General features: G+C 38.3%; 2 protein-coding genes and 1 pseudogene across 9 annotated transcripts; 2 read left to right on the top strand and 1 right to left on the bottom strand.

Annotated features, from left to right (window-relative positions):
• The first annotated feature begins 43 nt into the window (after positions 1–43).
• On the top strand, positions 44–5,227 carry LOC306880693 (annotated as a pseudogene). The gene is made up of 10 exons: positions 44–237; positions 380–446; positions 591–643; positions 901–931; positions 1,037–1,062; positions 1,146–1,221; positions 2,489–4,025; positions 4,185–4,218; positions 4,331–4,382; positions 4,840–5,227. The product of its transcript is annotated as an uncharacterized misc_RNA (transcript).
• Positions 5,029–21,673, bottom strand: LOC306880694 (amidophosphoribosyltransferase-like). 4 transcript variants are annotated; one of them, XM_079434411.1, is made up of 12 exons: positions 21,558–21,673; positions 16,732–16,977; positions 9,222–9,288; positions 8,859–9,065; positions 8,646–8,758; positions 8,368–8,513; positions 8,176–8,248; positions 7,865–8,016; positions 6,516–6,643; positions 6,204–6,425; positions 5,995–6,115; positions 5,029–5,867 (listed from the first exon to the last, which is right to left on the bottom strand). In XM_079434411.1, exons 2-12 carry the CDS (start codon positions 16,857–16,859, stop codon positions 5,704–5,706), a joined length of 1,521 nt encoding a protein of 506 aa, XP_079290537.1. In that variant the 5' UTR covers positions 16,860–16,977; positions 21,558–21,673; the 3' UTR covers positions 5,029–5,703. The 4 variants fall into 4 exon arrangements, with proteins under 4 accessions (XP_079290537.1, XP_079290539.1, XP_079290536.1 ...); XM_079434413.1 differs by lacking the exon at positions 21,558–21,673 and adding an exon at positions 18,028–18,118; XM_079434410.1 differs by lacking the exon at positions 21,558–21,673 and adding an exon at positions 17,289–17,360.
• LOC306880692 (multifunctional protein ADE2-like) lies at positions 11,803–23,053 on the top strand. 4 transcript variants are annotated; one of them, XM_079434406.1, is made up of 15 exons: positions 11,803–12,336; positions 12,928–13,317; positions 13,406–13,474; positions 13,565–14,302; positions 14,930–15,007; positions 15,527–15,702; positions 17,460–17,496; positions 18,940–19,137; positions 19,791–19,969; positions 20,104–20,283; positions 20,392–20,505; positions 20,680–20,763; positions 21,505–21,685; positions 21,883–22,041; positions 22,662–23,053. In XM_079434406.1, the coding sequence occupies exons 1-15, from the start codon at positions 11,958–11,960 to the stop codon at positions 22,826–22,828; spliced, it is 3,129 nt and encodes a 1,042-aa protein (XP_079290532.1). In that variant the 5' UTR covers positions 11,803–11,957; the 3' UTR covers positions 22,829–23,053. The 4 variants fall into 4 exon arrangements, with proteins under 4 accessions (XP_079290532.1, XP_079290535.1, XP_079290534.1 ...); XM_079434409.1 differs by lacking the exons at positions 11,803–12,336; positions 12,928–13,317; positions 13,406–13,474; ... (1 more) ...; positions 14,930–15,007; positions 15,527–15,702 and adding an exon at positions 16,931–17,049; XM_079434408.1 differs by lacking the exons at positions 11,803–12,336; positions 12,928–13,317; positions 13,406–13,474; ... (1 more) ...; positions 14,930–15,007; positions 15,527–15,702 and adding an exon at positions 16,931–17,114.
• The last annotated feature ends 833 nt before the right edge of the window (positions 23,054–23,886 follow it).

Raw genomic sequence — 23,886 nt, 5'->3', positions numbered from 1 at the left:
TTCGTGTTGCTTAACAGAACGTCCAATCACAGCTCGATTTTTTACTCGCGGGAAATTTTGAAAGTCCAGTCCAGGCGAGCCGCCGGCTGAGTGCAAAATCTCAATGTATGCTGGTCAAATAAATTAGTTTGCAATCGATTTTGTTAATGCAACATGTCTGCAAAATCTTTATATGTAGATCAATTCAAGAGAAATGACGATGTGTTCAGAAACACGATGGAAGCAATTTTTCAGAAGGTACAGTAACGTTAGTGTTTATGATGACGTCTATGTATTGGTTTCTAAAACAAGTACAAGTATTATGTTTCTAAAAAAACTGGGGCGAATCCATGTAGTAACGTGTAGCTTTAATAAAGCATGTTTATTGCGTCCATTATAGTATTCTAGTCTATATGATCCTGGGATAGACGTCTGTCTGAAAACAATGACCTGCAGGACTGGAAGAGGTGAGCCAAAATATCGAGATTAAAAACTGTTATCTAAGCATTTCTTCTCGCTGAGTGGGTTAGGTTAAAAAATGAAATAAATGTGTTGTTTTCACCTAAACATTCAGATGATTTGTTCTGAGTTTGTGTATTATGTGACTACAGGTCCTGTTCCCATTGACAGTGCAGAGGGAGAAAGTGAGTTACAAGCATTAAAGGTGAGATACATTGTTGTAAATAAAACCTAGAAAGCGCATATCTAGATGAATATTTTCTGAAATATTTAGATTTTGTTATTTAATAATCATGGACATAATAAATTAATGATGTTGGTGTTCTTCAGTAGTATTTAATAATAATAGTATGATTAATACACATTAGCTTTGAAATGTGAGTGTTTTTTTTCTTAGCCCAGATGTGTGTAAGTTTGCACAATGGTTGTATTGGGATATTATATTTCTTTTCTTATATGCAGACTCGAGTTAAAGCAGATTATTCAATGAGGGGTAAGGAACATAATTTTGTTAGTTTGGGTAATTGATAGCTGTTGTTTTGAGTATAATACCATATGTCCTTATTTCTCATGCTTAATCTTGTTGTCTTGTATTTAGAGTCTGAGGACCAGGAGAATGATCAGGTAGTAAAAAAGCTTTTTTTTTTAAACTATTATTATTATTATTATTATTTTTTTTTTAAACCAATATTTTGTTTTCCCCACAGCTTCAGATGGATGTGTCAGGGGTCACTGAGGATGATCTTAATGGCTCAGGTCAAAAGGAAAACAGGGAAAATCTGTGTAAGCAATATTTATATAAATGTAAAACAAACAAGTAGGGGTGCTCCGATTGATCGGGTACCGATCATAATCGGCCGATAATCGCGTTGGGATGTTTGATCGGTGGTCTCTAGCTGATGATGCGCGTGCAGTGAGCGGTTTGGCACGACATGCAGCAGCCCCGTCTCTGTCTGGCGCGGGTGAAATAATTATAATGATGAAGGTGAAGTACAATTCATATTGATTAAATAAATAACAAAGTAATTTGAAACTTTCTGTGAGACATTATTTCATAAACAGCCTGTGTGAATCATCGTGCCTGCATTATAATCGAGCTGCACGCTGCATAGTTGACGCAGGAGTTGTCACTTGCACAATAGAGGCAGTGTCGCATCGTTACTAAAGTTGACAAATTGCTTTTCTTGTTAATTTTTTTAAAATTTAGTAGAGCTGACTGTTTCTGCCAGTCGTAAGTTAATTTAGAATGTTTGTGATAACATAAGTAGTTTAAATGTCTTGCCACATGCTTGAGTAACTTACTATATAAATCTAGAAGTAGCCTAAATGTAAAAGTAAAAAGCATTGAATAATGTGTTTCTTATCGGCTATTTATTGCATTTAAACACGTCTATAAAGATTGTATTTCTGTAAATGAAAAAAGAATCACAATGAAAAAGCATTTTCAGTAACAATGTTTGGATTTGAAATCAAAATAATGGATAAATGTTGTGTTTGTGGTAAACAGATGGATCAGCAGTGGACTCCTGTGTGAAATCAGGCTTGTGCTGTGTGTAAGCTTTTCTGCAACAATTGCACAATTGTAAAAATGGATGATCAAACATTTAGGTGAGATAAATGTATATTTTTGAAAAATGTCTAAAAAATGCCCCCCTCCACCCCTCAAATTAAAAAATCCTCTCTCACAAGGTTTCAAGAGGGGAATTCCCCCCATTTTCAAAAATGAAATTCAGGCACTGAATAAATGTCTATAAATACTGATTGGAGTATCACTATAAATAATTCTACATAAATATGGCTTTAAAAAGGTCAGTATCGGCGATCGGATCGGCATACTGCTTTCTGTGATCGGCCTCAAAAATCCTGATCGGAGCACCCGTACAAACAAGTAACCCTGCACTTTAGCACAAAATAAACATTTCAGTTAGTATTTCTGTTGTTTACAGTAAGATATTTATGAACCACACGCTGTATGCTCTTCTGTTCATTTATGAGCTGGCACTCATTTTGGAGCTGACATTAAAGTCATGTCTCAATGATAATCTTCTAGGGCATGGAGGTGAATCATTCGTCTCCATGATTCTGAATAACACATCTCCTGAATCTCTGTCGGGTGAGCTGTCTCCACCTGAAGAAGAGGATGAAGAACTGGAGAAAACACTGAGCAGTCATGGCAGTACCCTCCTGGATGTCTATCCCAGCATGCTTAACCAAATCGGTGAGGCATACCGGCGACAGCACGTGACTGATATGTCGAGGGCTGCCGCAAACACTGGAAAGCCGGCCCGACGCATCGCAACACATCCTTTAAGAACAGACACAACTGCACTCTGAACAAAACAACAGAGATCTCCTTTACCAGTCAAAGTCCAGTTCGAAGAAACATTAGCAGCTGTTTCAAGAGCAGCGACAAACTTCAACATTTGCTGAAGAACAAACCAAGGTCTTCGCCACTCAAAAATTCATCCTGCGAGGCCAGTGCCTGTTTTTACTCACCCAGGAGGAACGGCGTGGACATGAGCGGTGTGACGGATGAGTGTCCATGGACTGATTTGCATTTAACAAGTAAACCTGCTCGTGTGATTGACTTATCCACACCTTCACATTCAGGTTCCCCCTTATTTAGTGACCAATCTCCAGATCTGGACCAAACCTATGATGTTGGACCAACATCCCATGCTGTTCCAGCCTCATCAGTCCTTAGTTCTCCAAGACAAAGCAGAGCAGATCTGTCTCTAATTGACCAGAGAGGAATATCAGTCACCTCCCGACCTTCCTCATTGGACAAAGACTGTTTCAGGGACCGCATACATTCTCCTGTACCCTCCCCGCAGCGCGGTCTCATTGGTGTTTTGTCTCCTAGTGGGAAAAGTAGCTTCAGACCTAGTGTGCTGAACATGGAAAGGCAATTAAATGCAACAGCAAGTCCAAAACGATGGTCTCCTGTCCACCATCTATCCCATTCTGAGGTCCTCAGATCTCCTTATGGTGTCAAACAGGTGCCGTTGCCATCACCCTGGCGGTCTGTTTATGACCACCCTGACCAAAGCTTATCCGAGGTGGAGAAACCATCACGTTTTACTCCATCCGACCGTCAACGCTCTCTTTCTGGCCCCCAGTCAACTAACTCTTTCAGTGAACCGCAGATTGATGCAGAGTTCAGAAAGCTGTATCACCACTTCATCTGTCGTGGCACATCATCGCTGTGTCCTTCCTCCCAGTGTCACCTGTGTGAGAGACACATGAACGAGACATCCCGAAGCCCCAACTTTTCCTCTTCCAGCATGTCTGCTCTCGCTCTGACACCCCTGAGGGCCAAGCTCAAGAAACGTCACCGTCAGCCCGAAGTGGAAGAGTCACTCCGATTCAAACGCTTCCGAGAGAGTCGTTCTCCACTTAAACAGCTCCAGCTGAGAGTCCAATATATGAGCCCTGGCATGTTAGAACCTACTGAAGACAAACACACCTGGGATAGAGCCGTCCTGCTGCAGTGCCCTAGTCCACAGTTCCTCAGGGGCACAGGAAACCTCAGGAGAATCAGGGAGGCTAAATTAAGCATGAAAATGAACCCACGTGCTTTGTCTTGGGTAAGAGCATTATTGATTTCAAATTTACGGTCAAGTTTTTGATCTAATATTTATTTAATTTTAATGGTATTGCAGTTAACAAAAATAATTTTTAATAGTTTAACAAAAACAAGATTTATTTATGCAGTAAAACAATGGTTTCTCCACTTGCTTTTGCAGAGAGATGTCACAAGCGGAGTCCATCTAGTGGAAGGTTTGTAGTCATATTTTCTTTTCTTAAAAATATACTTGCTCTGCATCAAGGCCTATGTATCTTGCTTACAGATATTACAAAATGTTAACTTATCAGTATTTTGTTTCAACAGCTGTGTCACCCATGAGACTTTTTAATCAGGGTACCTCTCCACTCTCTTCTAGGTAATTTGAGCACAAAATACTATCAATTAATTTCTTACGGATTTCATTTTAACTAGTTCATATGACCTTTTCTAGGGATGTACCATTATACAAATTCTGTCAAATAAAGTTGAGATTAAAATGTTATTTACACGTATTTTGCGTAAATAAAACTAAATTTAACCAAAACCAATAACTTTAAAAGCTATAAATAGTGAATTTGGGCATTACAAATGCACAATAAAAAAAAATTACATCCAACAGTGTTGTCAAATTGTTTTAAAGATGAACTTTTAGAGTACAAATAGGCAAAATAAGCATACATGCGTAAATATAAAAAAGACAATCTCCAATACTGGCCAATAGCCAACATGGTAATATATTGTGCATTCCTGAAATATGAAGATTTTTGTTTTATTTGAAAATGATCAGATATTCTTTTAGTCTCCAACACTGATTAAGAATCTGTTTTCTTCAGTCTCTCCAGGAGGCGACTGCAGTACAGTTTTGTGCAATGAACTTTCCTGCACGCATCCCACAGCCTGCCTGTTAACCCTTGTGGGATAAACAATATATATTGAGACTATATGAAGTTTACCCTAGTCAAAAAGCATGGGATGACAATATGTAGACACATTGCTTAAAGTTCAGTAGTCCTGTTTTGTTTGAAGTGTATATGTTTATTGTGTATATATTTTTGTGTAAACACATTTCCATCACATTCTCATGTTTTAATGATCAATTTTAATAGAACCCAGTGTTGTATTAAAACAAGTGTCTAAGTACATGTGCATTGAATATGTTTGGCTGTAAATAATTCAAATGTTTTGTTTCAACATTTTTTAATAAATGTGTATTTCACATACAGAGTTTCATTTTGTGCGTTCTTGAGGACCAACAGAAAATCAAGAAAATCGGTTTCTTTAAGAAGCATGGCTGCTAAAGCTCACATTGATTCAAAACTTGATCAAAAGAAAGAAAAGTTGAGAAGCATACATGGATACTGAAACAATCTAATAAAATAGTTTTGATAATTACAAGATAGTGTTTTTACTAGACAAGAATCTTAACCAAACTAGCGGTTTGAAATCTGACAGCAACAGGAATGCTTTTAATGCAACTCTTAAAAAGAATGTTTGAAAACTGAAAAATGCTTGGAATGTTTTATTTTAATTCTAACACAGTATATAGCCTACCTTATGACATTTACAACTGCAACAAATGTTAAAGCAGCAGCACAGTTTTCATTTCGGTTTTAGTCATTTTAACAAAAGATTTCAAAAGACAAACAAAAAGAAACTATTCTATACAGAAATGAATAGACATTTATGTGGGCCGAAATTCACCACTCCAGCTCCACTGGGTATTTTCCTGTGAGACAGGCTGTGCAATGACCAAATCTAGTAGTCTTAGTGCTGATCTTCTCATCTTTCCCATGTGACTCTATCCCGTCTTGAACAGCAGATACCAGGCCTTCAACTGACAGATAACGGACACTTGTAGCACCTGTTCAAAGAAAATAATTACCAATTACATTTTTCTGTTTTCAGATGGGAAGTGTTTTTATATTTTCATTATTTGTGTATTCATTACAAAACCTTAGCGATTAAGCAAATTTCTGCTCCTGCCTTACCAATATAACCCGCTATATCCTCAAACTCTGGTTTATTAGCAATTAGCTCCTCTTTGGTAGGAATATTAATGCCCATGTAGCATGGGAACCGGATTGGAGGTGATGCAACTCGAATGTGGACCTGTGTCATCACAAAGGCACTGTTAGTAAAAACAGATAAAAGCAACCAAAGACAGTACTGATTCAAATACATTTTATTTTTATTTTACCTCTGTTGCACCTGCTTCCTTCAGCAGTTTAATAATTGGGGAGATGGTGTTGCCCCTCACAATGGAATCATCGATAAGCACCACTCGTTTGCCGGCAAAGTTATCAGTCAACGCCCCAAACTTCTTGGCAACTCCAAGCTGACGAAGGCGAGTGTTTGGTTGAATAAATGTTCTGCCCACGTAGCGGTTCTTACACAGCACCTCTACATATGGAAGGCCAGACTGAGAAAGAGACAATGTCAAATTTTGTAAGGGCACAACATGAACCAAGAAAGCATTAAGACTGATGTGTAGAGCATCATTATTACTCACTTGTTGTGCGTATCCTAATGCTGCAGGTGTGGCTGATTCTGGAACAGTGCTCACTACATCAGCATCAGTGGGAGCCTCAATGGCTAACTGCTGTCCACAGCGCTGCCTCACTGTATATACCATCTGACCTGTCAGACAGAAAAAAACCCCACTTATTTCACCCATTACTATATGTCATGATTTTAATATTTACTACCATTTAAGATTTTTGTGGTTAGTAAGATTTTGTTTTTGAAAGAACTGTTAATAACTTTTACAATTTTATTTTAAAATAAAATGTATTTCTCAGCATCATTACTCCAGTCTTTAGTGTCACATGATCCTTCAGAAATTATTCTAATATGCTGATTTGCTGCTAATTAAATAGTTATTGTTACCAATGTTGAGAATGGTCGTGATGCTTAATATTTTAATGGAAACCAGGATGTGTGTTTTTTTTCCAAGATTCTTTAATTGACAATTCAGAAGTACAGTTGTTGTTTGAAATAGAATTTTTAGAAATGTTAACTGTCTTGGTTAATTCACTGCTGGCAAGATGGGTTTTTAATAAAAAATTGTCTACTTTTTTTCATATATAGGGGACTAGAGAAACCAGAGCAAAAATCTGCTGTGCTAAAAATTAGTGGTGTCACGATAAATCGATTTCTGGATCGATTCTGCGATTTTCTGAACGCATCGGGATTCTCTCTTAAATCGATTCTGAGCTTAGTTTTTAACAGCAGATGGCACTGCGTGCTTTAGAAACTGCCGTACTCTGATTGCTTCCAGTTCCTTACACAAACACCACTTGAACTTAAAAATTGTCATTCATTAAGTTCGAAAAGGCCTGTGTTTACATTAATCTCATGTCATAAAAGCCGAGGTGCAAGTACATTTAACGTTAACCAATTAAATTACTCAGTTGAACACACAACTGCTCTTATTCATGAGCATTTAAGTGTGCAGTTAAAAACTAGGCAAGAGCACCATCAGCTGTTAAAAACTAAGCTCAGAATTGATCCACGAGTATAGAAACATCAACACCCATAATGCACTGTGTTTGATCTGACTATCCGCAAAGACTATTGCTATCCGTGAGCTGGGATACAAAAATGTGGAAGCATCTGTAATTTTAACAAAAGCAACACACGACATACATTTACTGATAAATATACCAGGAGATCTGAGTGCAGGAAACATGGAGAAAGTGTACAGCTGGTTCATTTACATATACTACCGACATCTGTAATAATACAAGGTGGTTGAAAGTCTTACTGACCCCAATCATTTGGTTTAACGCAAGCATTACGGTTATATCTCAATCTTTCCTTTCACTCAAAACATAATGATTTAAAATATTATGAACTTGCCTTCAAATATGGAGTCTGGCCTGGCAAAGTAAACATACTCAAATATGCAGAAGGCAGGAGGGTCTCCCTCTGGCCGTGGGACAACACTTAGGCTCTTCACTCCGTTTTTAGAGATCTGGACGATCTCTCCAGGCTGTACTTCACGATAATACCTGACAACAGAAAAAAAAAACATACACAATAAACAAACTAACTAATAAAATAAGCAACAGCTACTGTGTGCAGGCTTAAGGATGGAATCTCCTTTAAAGAAGTGTGTAGATAGTCAAAAAGAGTAATCAAACATTTCTGTTGGAATGATGTGAACATACTTTGCTCCAATGGACTGGAAGCTGCAGGATTCAGAAGAGACCACCCAGCCTTCGGTGTCTGCTTCTTCAGAACCTACAGAAAACAAAAAACAAAAACAAAAACAAGGTTAGCACCATCCTAGACCTAAGGTACAGCACAGACAGGCCACATGCACCCCCTGCAGCCCTTTCCCTCACTGCTGAATCACACACCTGAGCTGTGTAGTTTGGAGACGGGTACTAGACGTCCAATAGATAGAGGCCTGTTTCCATAGGGGTCTCTCACAGCATAGATTACATCTTTATACATAACTAGCAATGAGTATGATGTAGGCGTCTCTGTCATCAGATTCTTTATGCTAAGAAAAACAAACAATAAAAATACATAAAAATTAAGACTGCAGAAGTGGACTTCAGTTTGCAATCATTAATACTGACAGGGTTAAACAAGTGGTGACCCAATCAGACGGGGAAGGACAGGCAGAACATACCGAGCCACCCAATCAGGAGTATCTAGCTCCTCCATGGGTGGAGTCAAAGCAAGGAGCTGGGTAATAAGTTCACTGTCTGAGCTGGTGGAGAGGCCAACGCCATGGCGCATAACCTACAACACACAAATACTTAATATCAAATAGAAAAAACCTCCTCTCTTCTCCTGAAACTCTATGTGGAGTCTCATGTAATCCCTACGAATCAAAGCCCACCTTTTTGCGCAGTGCGGAGGCATTGACCAGTTCTCCATTGTGTGCCACTGCAATCTTGCCATGCAGCGTGTCTACCACAAAAGGCTGGCAGTTCTGCAGCTCTGAAATGCCCGTAGTGGAGTAACGCGTGTGTCCGATGCCTAGGTTGCCATTGCGCAGCTTCAGCAAATCCTCTGCTTTAAAAGCTGTATTCACTAAACCCATGCCCTGTGAGAGGCAATTATGTCAGGCATGTCTAATCTTGCATTCATTGCCGTATGTTGAAATGTGTTGGCACATGGAACAGGAACAAATCATGTTTTAAGCGAGAGGAAGAGACTGTATGCATCGAAATGCTGTGTTATTCCTAGTAGCCTACATTACCTTCAGGGTGGTGTACGTCGGTGAGTTTGTTCCAGTACTCGTGACAATTCCAGCACTCTCCTGACCCCTATTGAACAAAGAGTATTTGTAAGAGTGTTTTTTTTTTCTTCACATTAATGATCTACAATAAATTATGCAGATTTAGCAGTTGTCTTACACAAACTTACAAAGACATACCAATAATGTAATTGTATTCAGTAAGGACACATTAAATTATATATTTAAAAAATACAGTAAAAACATAAGGATAAAAAATATTTGTATTAAAAAAAAAAAAAAAAATGCTCTTCATTAAAGATCCTGAAATTATTTTAACAAAATATTTTTAACAATAAGAAGAAATGTTTCTTGAGCAGCAAGTATCAACATGAAAAATTTCTGAAGGATCATGTGACACTGATAACTGCCGAAAATTTAGCTTTGCCATCACAGGAATAAATTACATAAAAAAAAAAAACTGTAATATATATATAATCTTTTGAAAGGTAATGTATACTGACACCTAGAGATGTGGAGGAGGCATCACACAAATTTATTTATTTTTTCTCAATCACTGATAACATTATAATGAATGATCTATTATAGAATGATCTGTCCTAACTACACGTAACGCGACAGGATTCCAGCGACAAGCAATTTGGCTGTCCGACAGCGCGACTTTCCAGATCACAGCCATTCAGAAGCGCAGAAGTACACTGCACTCCCAACGAAATGGAGTTTATAATTTAATTAATAAATTATGGAGTCAAAACAATGCCGCATATATTTGCAAGAGAATTTAAGTATTGCAAAAGAAAATGAAAGTATTGAGAAAAAGTAATGTGCTTTTTGCAAACAAAAATAAAGAATTGCAAAATATAAATTAAACCGAGCAAAAGCAATGATTTTGCAATACATATTTTCCATGGCCATATCTACTAATTCATTTGCAATGCTGCTTTTATATTACATTACATTTCAGTCAAGTTTGAGCTTGCGATACCGTTTTCCCCTTTTCTGCGCGTCTCACTTTGTGGCACTGTTTTGACATGGGGGTGGAGTCAAGGGATGGGGCGGGGAATTAACATAAGAATTACCTTGATTTTTTTTTTTATTGTTTTTTTTTTTTATAGTTTTTGTATTTTTAGTAACAAAAAAAGACTCAAGCTTTGTTTTTTTAAATCTTCCTGTGACAGTCATTTCTTAATTTATGCCAGGAGTTCTGTAAATGAAAAACAAAGTCGAGATCGATATGAAGCTTGAGTCTTAGACCTTTTTAATGATGTATAGTTTATGAAGTTAACTGCATTCTTTTACATTAAAACTAGCAGTAACTCAAACTAATGTAAACAAAGACCTCCCACAGGTTAAGGGACTTTAAACAAGCACTGTTAATACACATTTACACATTTCTTTTGCAATTCTTTATTTTTGGTTTACAAAAAGCACATTATTTTTTCTCAATACTTTAATTTCCGTTTGCAATACTTCAATTCTTTTGCAAATATATGCGGCATTATTTTGACTCCATAATAAATCTAAAACCTTTTTAACATTATTAAAACTAAATGCCGACTGATACACTTGTTGTTTTGCATTGAGTTCACAGTATTAACGTACATCTTTGCTTTCATTTATTTTCAAGATCTGAGGTAAACTATAATCTGTTGTTTTCAGTATGGCTATAAAAAGGTCACACAAAATTATATTCAAACTCACATTAGACACGTTTAACTTCGAATAAAGCACATAATCAGTAATCAAGATTATAGTTTGAATGTTATTGTTCCAGTCGTGACGTCGCGGAAATAGAAACCGTTTTTAAAATATTAATTTTGTGCATCGCTGTCGCAGCTAGTTAGGACAAAACCTCTGATTAACATTAAATTAACTAACATGGATAAGATACCTTTTATCGCGTGTTGCTAGGACACATGTGAATGTGCATGATTTTAAACAGATTTACTATTAATTTCTTGATGTGCTGAACTTTTTGAATAAAAGGAATGTACCTTTAATTAAAAAAAAAAAAAAGAAGCAGCAGATATTGAGACACGTTGATGGTGTTTGTTGAAGAAGTGATATTGCATGGGATAATCCATTAGAAAACATGTCTTAGCAAGACTGGAGTCTGAATAGAGAATGTGTCCCTCCCGTTCTTCCCCTTTGCTATTTTACACCAACAAAATGAAAATCAAGCCAAATTTGTTTTTATGAGTGAATAACTGCACAGAGTGTGACTAAAGCAGATCAAACTGGTTTATGTGAAGCGGTTAGCCAGAGAATGTGAAAGAGAAAGGGGGGAGGGGGAATTAGAACGAGCACAAGAGAGAGAGAGAAAGAGAGAGAGAGAGAGAGAGAGAGAGAAAGAGAGAAAAAAGGAGACAGAAAGCATGAGGGGAAGCATAGACAGTTCATCATAAAATATGTGACCAAATAACCACAAGAGACATTCAAAATAGATATGTTAGCGCAGCCAAACGCCTCTGAACCTTTTCCACGTGTCTTATTGAGTAAGATCAACGCAGCAAGTGCAGCTCATTTGCCAAGCCACTTCTCACATTTCTTCCCTGGCCCTCCCCCGCCACACGCAGCTTAAGCCAGTCATGTGGCTGTTCTCGGTCACGTGGCTGTTCCTAACTGGCTCAGTCGTCTGGTTGCCTTGGACACTGAGCTTAAAGTCAACAGGGAGGGGGAGCAGAGAGGATAAAGGCAGAGGCGAACAAACAGAAGCCATTTCTAGGCAAGCTTAGAAACATGGAGCCTGAAACAGACCAACAAAGGCATTCTGGGGAGGACAAGAGGCAGAGGGAGGCAGCTGGACACTGGAGAGGGGAGGAAGTAAAAGCTCTGCTTTCCGTGTGGAGGGAGAGACAAGCCTGGGAAGAGGAAGAAAGCAGGGCCAAGTATGAGGCCATCTCAAGCCGTCTGAGAGAGCTTGGGGTGTGTAGGGACTGGCTTGACTGTAAGGCCCAGAGTAGGAGCATGGCTCTTCCAGACTGGAGGCCTACGCAGACCGTCTACAGACACTCTTCTGCAGATAGCAGGCCGCCGACCCAAAGGCCTTACGTGGCAGATGAAGAGCCGACGGCTGCCAGAAGAGAGGAGCCTGCTTCACTGCCAGCTCTTCAGGAAGGTAGCAATCACAAGAGTAACAAAGCTACAACATTTTTAGATGAAGCATTCGAGTTACAATTGGATTTTTGCTCTCTTTTGATATTTTATATGTAGCTTGCATAATTAAGTAATTACAATAATATAAAGTGATAATATATCATTTAAAAAAGTAACTTTCATTCTACAACAACAATGGTTTTCAACCAGGGGGGCAGGGCCCACTAGTGGGCCTACAAATGACTTAAATGGGTAAAAAAAAAAATGTGTTTTTAAAAAAAAAATCAAGGTAATTCTTATGTTAATTCCCCCCTCAATTACATTTTTCTAGCTATGTCAAACGAAATAATTTAGTGGGTAGAAATTGTGAGTAAAAAAATATTTGTAAAAAATTCTTATCCTTAATTCTCATCAAGAAAAATCACAAACAACTGGAAAAGTCATGGGGCTGAATTTTGTTGTGGTCTATTGAGGGCCTTATAGTCAAAACCAAACAAAAACCTGGTGGATTTTAAAAACCCACCTGGTGGGTGTATAAATCCAGCCCCTATTGTTTATACTAAATACTAATGTTGCCAAACCTGTTTTTAAGCAAGAACCAATTTACTTCCAGGATTGGAAGGAGGAAGGCACTGGTCTGACAAGGAGGTTCGGGCTCTCCTTACCGTTTGGGCTGACAAGGAGGTTCACAAACAGCTCCAACGCTCCCACAGAAACAAGGCCATCTTCCAGGAGATGGCACATCGGTTGGAACGGCAGCACGGCGTGGTGCGAGACTGGAGACAGTGCCGCACCAAATACAAGAACATGAAATATGACTACAAAGTCAGCAAGAGTCAAGGCCGGCCAATAAGGTTCTTTGCTGAGCTTGATGCTATAATGCAGGGCAAAGACATTGCGGGTGGATTTGAAGAGGACGAGTTGTCTAGGAACATACCAGACAGGGACCAGGTGGCCATGAGGCGTGAACCTGTCGAAGAACAGGTTATTAAGATCGATGACGGTAAGATTTGTGTTATTAATTACAACAAAACAGTGATGGTTCAAGTTTCGCCATTAAGTTCACCTGCATCTTCATGCATTTCTTTAAGATGAAAGTCTGGCAGAGATGCAAACAATAATGAATGCTGCCACTCATCCACTGATCGCAAGAGAGACAGGTGAGTTCTGATATAAACGGAAATGTTCAATGTTGTTTCAACATATTCAACTTTAAAAACAAAACAAAAAAAAACTGGTTTCTGCTTCAGCGACAACAGCAGCAGCCACAAACGAAATGAACATAATCACAGTGCACGACTCGGGCAGAAATTGGAGTGAGGAAGAGGTGGCCGCACTGCTTCAGATCTGGGCCGAAGAAGGGATTCAGCGACAGCTACAGGGCTCAACCAGAAATAAAGACATATTTGTGCAGATTTCACGCAGGCTTCTTCAGCAGGGCGTGGAAAGGGACTGGAAACAGTGTCGCACCAAGTACAAAAACCTGAAGTACCTCTACCGTTCTCTGCAGAGAGGAAAAGCCGATATCGGAGATCCTCGCCGTGTCATGAGATTTTACGAACAGCTGGATGCCCTTTTGTCCAAGCCTCCAAGAAGTCGACTGAGCTATGCCAAGTTTTCTGACACAAACAATTTACTGAGAAACTCTAGGATGTTTACTCCACCAACATTTGAGGAGCACTCCATGGGTGGACTTCCACAGGAGGACAATAACATTGTTGCGATTAGATATGACCAGCCACTAATAGATGAGGTCACTTTGAGATCTTCTGCCATTTCTGCAAGGGTCTTTCAGAACCAAGTTGAAACCGAAGGCATTTTAACAAGACCAGAGGTAGTGTCAAATGTTGAATATGGGATGCCTGAAATGAATGCCACGATTGTGAGGTCAACTGGCAGCCCTCAGATAGAATATGAACAGCATGTCTCCTCTGACTCCATCACAGCAGTTATATATGACGACGGTCCTAAGTACAGAAGGATCCCAGGTAATACAATTAATTACACCAGTGGTTCTCAACTGGTTTTGCATCAGATTTGACATTACATATCATGTGGTGGCCCAAAGCATGACCAAATTTTATTTTTTTATCATATAAGAGTAAACTAAATGAAAAAGTGGAATACAAGTTCTTAAGATTAAACAAACACACATAACATGGATTTTATTTATTTAATATTTTTAAGACAATAATACACAAATACACCGATTCAATTCTTGAATCCATATTTATTGTAGTCCAAGTTATATTTTGTTTAAACTGGCAATGTTTTGTTCGTGGTTTTTGAAAATGAGGGAATGTTTGAGGATGATGCAACCAGTCCATGTTGCATTTTCTGACAGATGAATTTGTAAAATGATACAAAGCCTCTGACGTCAGCATCACAAGATATGGGAAGCGTTTTTCTCCCTTAAACAAGAAGGCCTATTTATTTTGTTATACTAATTACAATGTTGCATTTTATTATTTGCATTTAGTATTGTTTCTTCCTCAGCTGGTAGCGACACAATTTTTTTGCTCACGGCCCACCAGTTGAGAACCACTGACTTATTATCCTTTTAAATTAAACGTTTTGCGTTTATCTCAATATGTGTGCATACATTTCCAATGTAGACAGCAGTGACCCATCATACACAAGTGGAGAGCATGCGGCGGCTACCAAAGGAAGAAAGAGGAAAGCTACAGATGAAGGTTTTTCATTATTTTCTCCTCACTAGAGTAGGGTTGTCACCTTCAGCTAGGCAAAATAAGGAGATGGTCCTCAATGCAGAACACAAGATCCAGGGGGCGTGGTTGGATCTAGATCCAACTCCTCCCACCTTACATTTACCTGAACCTACCAGTCTCCACCCCCTGATCCCTAAACCCACCCATCTCCACCCCTAAACCTACCAATCTCCACATCCTAGATGTGGGTCCAACCCCGCCTCCTGGATCTTTGTTCTGCAGTGAGGGGCTACTGAAAATAAGGGACACGCAGTCACGACTAACAACCCCCCCCCCCCCCCCCCCCCCCCACCACCAAAAAACACGCTCAAGTATGTAAACTTCCAACACAACATATTAATGTCATTTTAAATTATTAATTATTTTTAGTATTTTTTTTTTGACAGTTCTGCAGCTGTTACCTGGATTTTAAGAAGCATATTAAGAAATTGTCAGTGAACAAACATGTTCTTTGACCCATATAATACTGTATCTTGTGTTTAGGGGATCGTTTGCTTTGTAAACAGTTTCATCAGAGCACCGATGATGGAGAAAGCAGCACAGACTGGTCTGAGAATATAGACTTCCAATGCAAAGAAGAGGAGGATCAATACATTCCGATCATGGAGATCACCTCTGTGTGTTCAATGGCATCTAATACAATCACGTCTGAACAATCGGTGAGACGGCAGGACAATGGAAGTCTATTGATCTGTGATTCAACTGCATAGCTGCAGGGTATTGCAAACCATTATTGCATGTGCGTTTTTTAACTATGAGCTATATCCGCATTTGTAGTACTATGTAACGGTAAGAGAACAGAGCAGGCAATTGCAAAAGTTGCACCTAAGTGAATTATTAATGTTCATGATAAAGAAGAGCACTACATTATTACTTTGCATGCCATGCAAACCATATGTTAAACAAGGGGTTTGTTTAATGTTGCTGTTTTCTAACAGGGAAGAGATTTCCAACCACAAAGAGATCCATGCTAAAAAAAAAAAAAACAGCTTAACCTGCCTAGGCATTATTTGCTGGTCTTAGCTGGAGTAAACTGGTCTTTCAGCCTGACCATCTGAAAACTGCCCAAAACCCCTCAAAAATTAGCCAGACCAGACTGGGAGAAAAGCAAACAAGCACGCTTAGACATCCCCAGTAAGGATATATAAATCATATGTGACATAATGTATCCTATATGCTTTAAAATGACAAAAATAAAATATTAACATAAAATAATAAATAAATGCTAAAAATTTATTAAATCTAATTCTAAATGTTGGACAATAATGTACAATCTGTTCAGATTTATAGAAGGTAATGATTAAGATAAAGCTTTTAGAATATTGGCTACCCAGATTGACTGAGGTCAGGGGTGGGTGGTCCTTGTGTCTGACCAGTCTGAAAAAAACTGATTTAAACACTGTTTTCTTAATCTGAGATGCAAATTAGGTAAAATAGATCCCTGGTGAAAAAAAACTAATCCAATGTAAAATGCTTTGCGGATCTTAGCTGGTTTACGATGGTCTTCTTCCACCTCACCCCCTTTAAAATCCAACATAACAGCACAGCCAGGTTGGGAAACCATAAAGTTATATTTTTTCAGGAAGGATGATCTTAAAATGTTTATTCTATAGTAACAGTCTCAAACAATAACTCCACAATAAAAGTCACCTGTATAAGAGCCAGCACATTCGCAGCAGCATACTTACCTGTGCTGCAAAGCAACTAGTCCAAGTGTCAGAATCTGCGCGACCTCCAGTTGTGTTGTCCATTCTCCCGCTGCCACACAGCCGAACACCCCGCATTCCTCCCCAATACCCGACTCCTCAAACTCCATGTCCCCCTCTCTGAGGCGAGCTGACTGGGTTTGTAGTAGTGTTACCGTGCGTTTCCACGCTAGCTGGACTCACTCGAAGCACGTGTTTCCTCACAAAGAGGCACATGCGGCGGAGGATCTGGCAACACAAATTCTCAAATGAACAAAAACTCCAGCTCTGAAGTCAAAGTTACAGGAGATGAAAAAAATAGTAAAGTTTATTTTTTTTAAATAGCCAGTTTTGTCCAATCAGTAACTTAAAACGAACGAAGTCTGGTAGGTCAATTGTGACTAATGCGATTCATGTCTTGCGCAGCACGCCCTAACTTCAATGCAACTTAGTTTGCAAAGGTTTAGTATGATTGCTTCTAAATAACATCAATAAATACGTCTTTTGTCTTTTAAAGTAAACAGATTAAGATTTTGCCCACGTGGTGAAGATGGCATTACTCTGATTGGCGTTTATGAATCGGCAGAGTGTCGTAACGCGTTGCTCTTCTGAAAAGAAATGAGTCGAGTCTCACTCCACTGCGACGCACTTTATAGCAGCCTTTCTCTGAAGTTTAAGTAGTTATTGAAGCCCAGCGACACAGAATAATCAAGTTTCTAATATTTTTGCAGGAAAAACGAAGCGCAACCACAATGTCGAACACAACAGGTAAGTTTGGTTTCATTTGTCTGCTTGATTATTTCTTTCTTCACCATGTTTTACCTGAATAAAATACACCCATATGGCGGGAATTAATACTTTGTGTGACTGCAATAGAGTGCATTTTTATAGAAACTGGAATATAAAATCAACAAATCTGGCATAAATCTGAATTTCCAGTCATAAATGAAGGACTGGTACTAGAGCACAAATGCAACATGGAACAAGCATGTTCGTGCACACACAGGCGTGACATAGGTTTCCAGGGCATTTTTTTAGATTTTGGCAAATAAAATGCACAGAAAATAAATGCATAACAATGTGAAGGGGTAAACATAACACAGAGAGAGAGAGAGAGATTTCTGCAAATTTATGTAACATAATTTTCAAAAGCAGACAATTCAAAAGACATCAGACAACAACAAATTCTAACCTTTGACAAAAATATAGATTTTTAATATATTTTAGAATGTTAAAATATATATCATAAAGTTGCGAGGAGAAGTTGAAACATGAAGAAAAATGGACTTGAAACTTAACTGAAAATGAATGAGTCCCTATGGATCTCTGCTGGATGTATGTGGTCATTGCACTTTCGTTCTTTAACTGTAATTCCTAAAGTTTTTCCTCTAACCTGCAGGTGGCAATATTCTATCCCTAACACATGGACCAATATCTAGAAACCTTTTATATTTAATTTAGGTCATCATTTAAGTGATTTTTTTTTTCATAAGCCAACTTATGGCGTAGTTGAGTAATTGTGCAGTAAATAGATAAAAAAACAAACAAAAAATATATCCACAAAAGCAGCATAAATGCATAGTTGAGAAGTGAAAAAAACAAACAAAAAAGATATATAGTTCATCACAAATTTCTTTTTATATTTCCTTATGCAATCGCTCTGTAAAAGTTTGCGGTCTATATGACCCTGAAGAACTTAAGTGTAAAGTCCATTTGAGGAGTGATTAAGGGTTAGAATTTTTTTTAGAAATGTAGTCTTTCTGTTGGTGTTTTGTTCTTAAAATGATAAAAGTTTGACTAAAAATTTAAGTGGAGAAGAAATTACTAAAAATACTTTCCTTAAGAAAAAAACGCCTTTTACAAAGTAAGTCTCTTTTTAAATCATATAATATGAATATTTGAGTTATATTTTTTGTTTTTTTGAAAATATAAAATAAAATCCTTCCCTGTCTCAGTTATGCCACACTGATTTTAATTCGGTCTACTCCCCCCGTTCCCTAAATATTAGTATTAGCTATAATTATATTAATATATTATAATATTATATAGATTGACAAACTACGTAATGCAACATTTATTTTTTAAGAGCAAAAAGCATAATGTCATAGACCCATATGTGCTTGTTCACTATAATTTGCAGTGATTTACATCTCAAAGTCACATACATTGACATCAATTAATGTGTATTGTCGCCTTGGTTTTTATTTGTAGAACTTAAACTAGGTCAAAAACTGAACGAGGGTAAGACCAAGCAGATCTTTGAGCTTGTGGATGAGCCAGGCCATGTTCTGGTCCAGTCTAAAGATCAGATCACAGCGGGCAATGCGGTTCGGAAGGATCAGATGGAGGGCAAAGCAGCTATTGCCAACAAGACCACCAGCTGTGTGTTCAAACTTTTACAGGACGCTGGTGAGATTTTCCTTCTGTTGATTTATTTTTCTTTAATCTTTGGGCAAGCTGGTTAATTTATTTGCACAAACAATATTCAATCAAAAGGATGGTGATGTGCTGTACTGTAAACAGGCAAGCAAGTAGTGTTGGTCCACAATCACATGATGTTTATTGAATAAAAATTCAACAGTGCAGTAGTGCTCAAACTTTTGCAGAAGTTTTTTTTTTTTTAATCTAGTTGAAGACATTCAAGTCTTTCAGTGTCTCGTCGAAGACAAGTTGCAAGAGGTCTCTAGAGGGCATTTAATTTTAAAATAGTTGCCACAACCTTAGCAATTTTAGTGAATTAAAGTTGGTGTGTACACCATGTGCAACTCCTGATGAAGGTTTTACTCTGGGGAAATGACTGCCTTGTGACAGCCATGCTTCCTTTAATTAAACTGAATATTACACACATGCTTGCTGTGTTCAGGCTATTAAGACTGCTGTTCCAGTTTGACTGTGTGAAAGCATGTTATCATTGTCTGTCATACCTATACTCTGCACAGTCAGTGTCAATATATCACTGTACTCTGCTGGGAAATGCAATTAATGTACTAGACCAATAATTTTGCCATTTCTAATAGGGTGCACACAGTAATGTGAATCATAACTCTACCACTTTCTTTCAGGGTTTAAGACGGCTTTTGTCAGGAAGCATTCTGAGACTGCTTTTGTGGCGTCTCGATGTGAGATGATACCTATTGAGTGGGTCTGCAGACGGATAGCCACAGGCTCCTTCCTCAAACGCAACCCTGGGGTCAAAGAGGGCTACCGCTTCTCTCCTCTAAAAATGGAGATGTTCTTTAAGGTGAGGTTTTGTTATTTAGAAATAAAGTTATTGAGAAGGTTTTGTTATCCATGACATTTCAAAGTAATGTCATGCCATTTCACATATTTCCCATATTGATGCCCTCGGTTTTTCTTCCATTGTTCTTTGTTCAGGATGATGCCAATAATGACCCTCAGTGGTCAGAGGAGCAGCTTTTGACAGCTGGTTTTGGGCTGGCAGGTTTGACTATTGGCCGCTGTGAAGTGGACATCATGAGCAAAAGCACGGTGGCCATTTTTGAAGTCCTGGAGAAGGCTTGGGCCACACAGGACTGCACGCTGGTGGATATGAAAGTAAGAAACCTGAGTGTGTTGTGCTAACACTTGTGAAAGTTGACTGGTGGTAGTGACATTTGCTACTGTTGACCCCTATAGTAAATGTTTAATGCCTATAAACTTTAGATCGAATTTGGTGTGAACGTGACCACTAAAGAGATTGTGCTGGCTGATGTGATCGACAACGACTCATGGAGGCTCTGGCCTGCTGGGGATCGCAGCCAGCAGAAAGATAAACAGGTAAATAACCAAACATCTACTAGCAGCCACTGAGAGTTTGGTATTAATTCTCAGGAAGCAGATATCCTTCTGCTTTGATCATGATTTTTCCAGAAACACGCTGATTACAAAGAATTAACCAACCTGTAATGCGATCTATAGGATTGACTCTGTGTAACTGTGTTCTCTGTGAAGGTGTACCGTGACCTGAAAGAAGTCACTCCTGAGGCCATGCAGATGGTGAAGAGGAACTTTGAGTGGGTTGCAGAGCGAGTCAAGGTACAATGATTTACAAAATTATTGTTTTTGATGTGTTTGTTTAACTTAAATTTCTACATTTACTGCAATATAGGGAAATGGGTCACACTGTTTTTTTTTCTCCATTCATATTAAAAATGCATGAAATTCACCTTATCTAATTTTTACGTCACCCCATAAAGATTGCATTCATCCGGCTCTGCAACCAATCATATAACCATGTCTCCACCCTGTTTTTTTTTTTTTGATAATTCATTACACTTGCATGTATGTCACAATATAGAAGAACATATCTGCCGCTAGCCTGCTTCATCGCAACTTTAAACAAGATCCTCAAGTATTAAAAGTTGACTGCAGTCAATTTCATTTATCATAACCTGCATCAAGAATCTGAACATTAACATAGAGCTTTGTGACCTTATGCTATTTACTTCGTTCACCCAGATCAGGCTTTCACCCCATTAACCTCTGAACACCGTGATGACCTCACCATTCCTCTTCAATAAAGTCTTTCACAATCTAAATGAATTTTTCCCAGTCTGAAAGAACCTCACCACCCTTCCTGATTCCTGATTGCACTCACCCCATTGAAATTTTTCACTTTAGATGGGATTCTTAATAGATTAAAGAGATGATTGTTGGTGTTTTGCTATTGTCACTGATATTATCCACCATGCTTCATATCACAATAATGCTATTTTTGTGGAGGATCCAAACTGAAACATTGGTGATTGATGTGAATCTGTATATGTGTGTATTTAGCTGCTTCTGGAGTCACAGGCGAAAGGAAGGGTCGTAGTTCTGATGGGCTCTACCTCAGATGTGGCTCACTGTGAGAAGATCCGTAAGGCTTGTGGCTCTTATGGCATTCCCTGCCACCTTAGAGTCACCTCTGCCCATAAAGGCCCTGATGAGACACTCCGCATCAAAGCTGAATACGAGGGTATAACCAAACACAACTAACACTAAGAACAGAATGTCCTTTCTACGGACTGTAGAAATGTAAAACGTATTAAAAACAACTCCTGTGTTAATTACAGTGGTTAATGTTTCAAACATCATTATTTGAATCCAGAACACTAAGTAGGTTTATTGTGAAATTTAAAAACTAATTAAATCTATCAATGTTTTTCTTCTCAGGTGATGGCGTACCCACCATCTTTGTTGCAGTTGCTGGCAGAAGTAATGGCTTGGGTCCTGTGATGTCAGGAAACACTGTGTATCCGGTTATTAACTGTCCCCCTATTACCCCCGACTGGGGTGCTCAGGACATCTGGTCATCTCTTCGCATGCCTAGTGGTACAGATCAATTTAAATATCATGAAATCTTTTTAAACATGATATCTGTATTAATTACACTACAACGGAGTCAGTAAAAAATACAGTAAAAACAGTAATTATAAAATATTATTACAATTTAAAATAACTTTTCTATTTTAATAGAAAATAACTTTTTCTTAATATTATCAAAGTTGCGTAATTTATGAACTGTGATATTTTTTTTTCATAATTTTTGGATGAATAGAAAGTTCAAAATACCAGTATTTATTCGAAATAGAAATATTTGTAACATTGTAAATGTCTTTCCTGACCCTTGAGAATTTAGAATTTTTTCTTTTTTTTTAATTCAGTTAACTTTTGAAGAGATTTTTAACAGAATTAAGCCAAATACAGTTTTATAGTTTTTAATGAAAAATAAATGGTAAAAACCTGATATAATTTAGCCATAAATTTTTCTCGCCATGAAAATAGCCACGGAAGCTGGCATGGCATTCAACACAAACAAACTGACCCTTCTGAGCAATTTAATGGGTCCTTTTCAAATAAAAGTATTATGTTAAATCTTACTGACCCCAAACGTTTGAATGGCAGTGTACAGTGCAGTAAAACTAAACATTCTCTCGTTCTTACGCTTTCAGGTCTGGGCTGCTCCACCGTTCTGTCTCCAGAAGCTGCTGCTCAGTTCGCAGCTCAGATCCTGGGTCTAAATGACCATTTGGTTTGGGCTAAACTTCGAGCATCCATGCTGAACACCTGGGTCTCTCTGAAGCAGGCTGACAAGAAGCTGCAAGAGTGCAGCCTGTAATAAACCAGCACTTTCCCTTCAACCACTTTGTACATTTCTGCTTGCATTTTTGTGTACGTACCTGTCATTGCCTTTGAACAAGCCTATGTGAAATGCTGACCTAGAGCTTATTTGCAAAAATACCATTTCAGGTGTGCATTATGTCAATAAACATTCCTCAGTTACATTTGTCTTGGTGGTGGTTCTCAACAAAAATGAAAACATAATAAAAGCCAAGGGTGTGATAAACACTGTTCTAAGTAATATTATCCAAGATTCATAGGAAGTGTGTGTTTTACGAAACCCTGTGAACCCTTGTGAAAAAATCCTCTGTAAAATGAGTCTCCCCCACAGAGAATGATTGACAGATAACTGTGGGAAAGGAGTAACAGCATAGGCGGAGTTTCACATTTTTGCCTGGGGGGGCACCTACCGGTAGACCATGAGCTCTGATTTTTTATTTTTTACACACCGTATATATCTTTCTTTTTTTTTTTTTGCACACTGCATATACCATATTTTCTACATTTTCAATTATTTATAGCCTATATATTTTCTTCTTCATTTAAAGGAGCACTGCGTAAGTTCTGAAATTTCTAACAGTTACTGACACCAGTGGCCGTTAGAGGAACTGCAGCCAGTCTCATGCTCGTTCTCGGTGCGCACTAAATGAGGCTTTTTTTTTATTTGTTTGTTTTTTGTTTTAAGCTTACGATGAGCTTTTGTGGGTGTCTGGGTTGTGCTGGAGGCTGGTCGCTTCTTTCCGTCCACAGAGTCCATTTCAAACACTACCGCTAGCGATTGCCGCTGTAGACGAGAACGCGCACGACGTCACATTTTGTGAATTTTCGCGCCAATTTGGACCCGACTCCTCCAGACACAACTGAGCCTACAGGCTGATAGAGGCAACCTTGGTGGATAGTCAAGGTGTCATTCTTCCTATTACATTATGGTTGGCTCATAAATGGACAAATGAAAACTCTATCTTAAAGATTTTTTTAAGTAAAAACCTACACATAGCCCCTTTAAAATACATTTACAACAACGACTGGTTGGCTATACAAAGAGTGGAATAAAAA

Source organism: Barbus barbus, assembly GCF_936440315.1.
Source record: "Barbus barbus genome assembly, chromosome: 14".
In the NCBI taxonomy this organism is placed as follows: Eukaryota; Metazoa; Chordata; class Actinopteri; order Cypriniformes; family Cyprinidae; genus Barbus; species Barbus barbus.
Note: the sequence above shows the minus strand (reverse complement) of the source record. Positions and strands in the feature narration are given on the sequence as shown.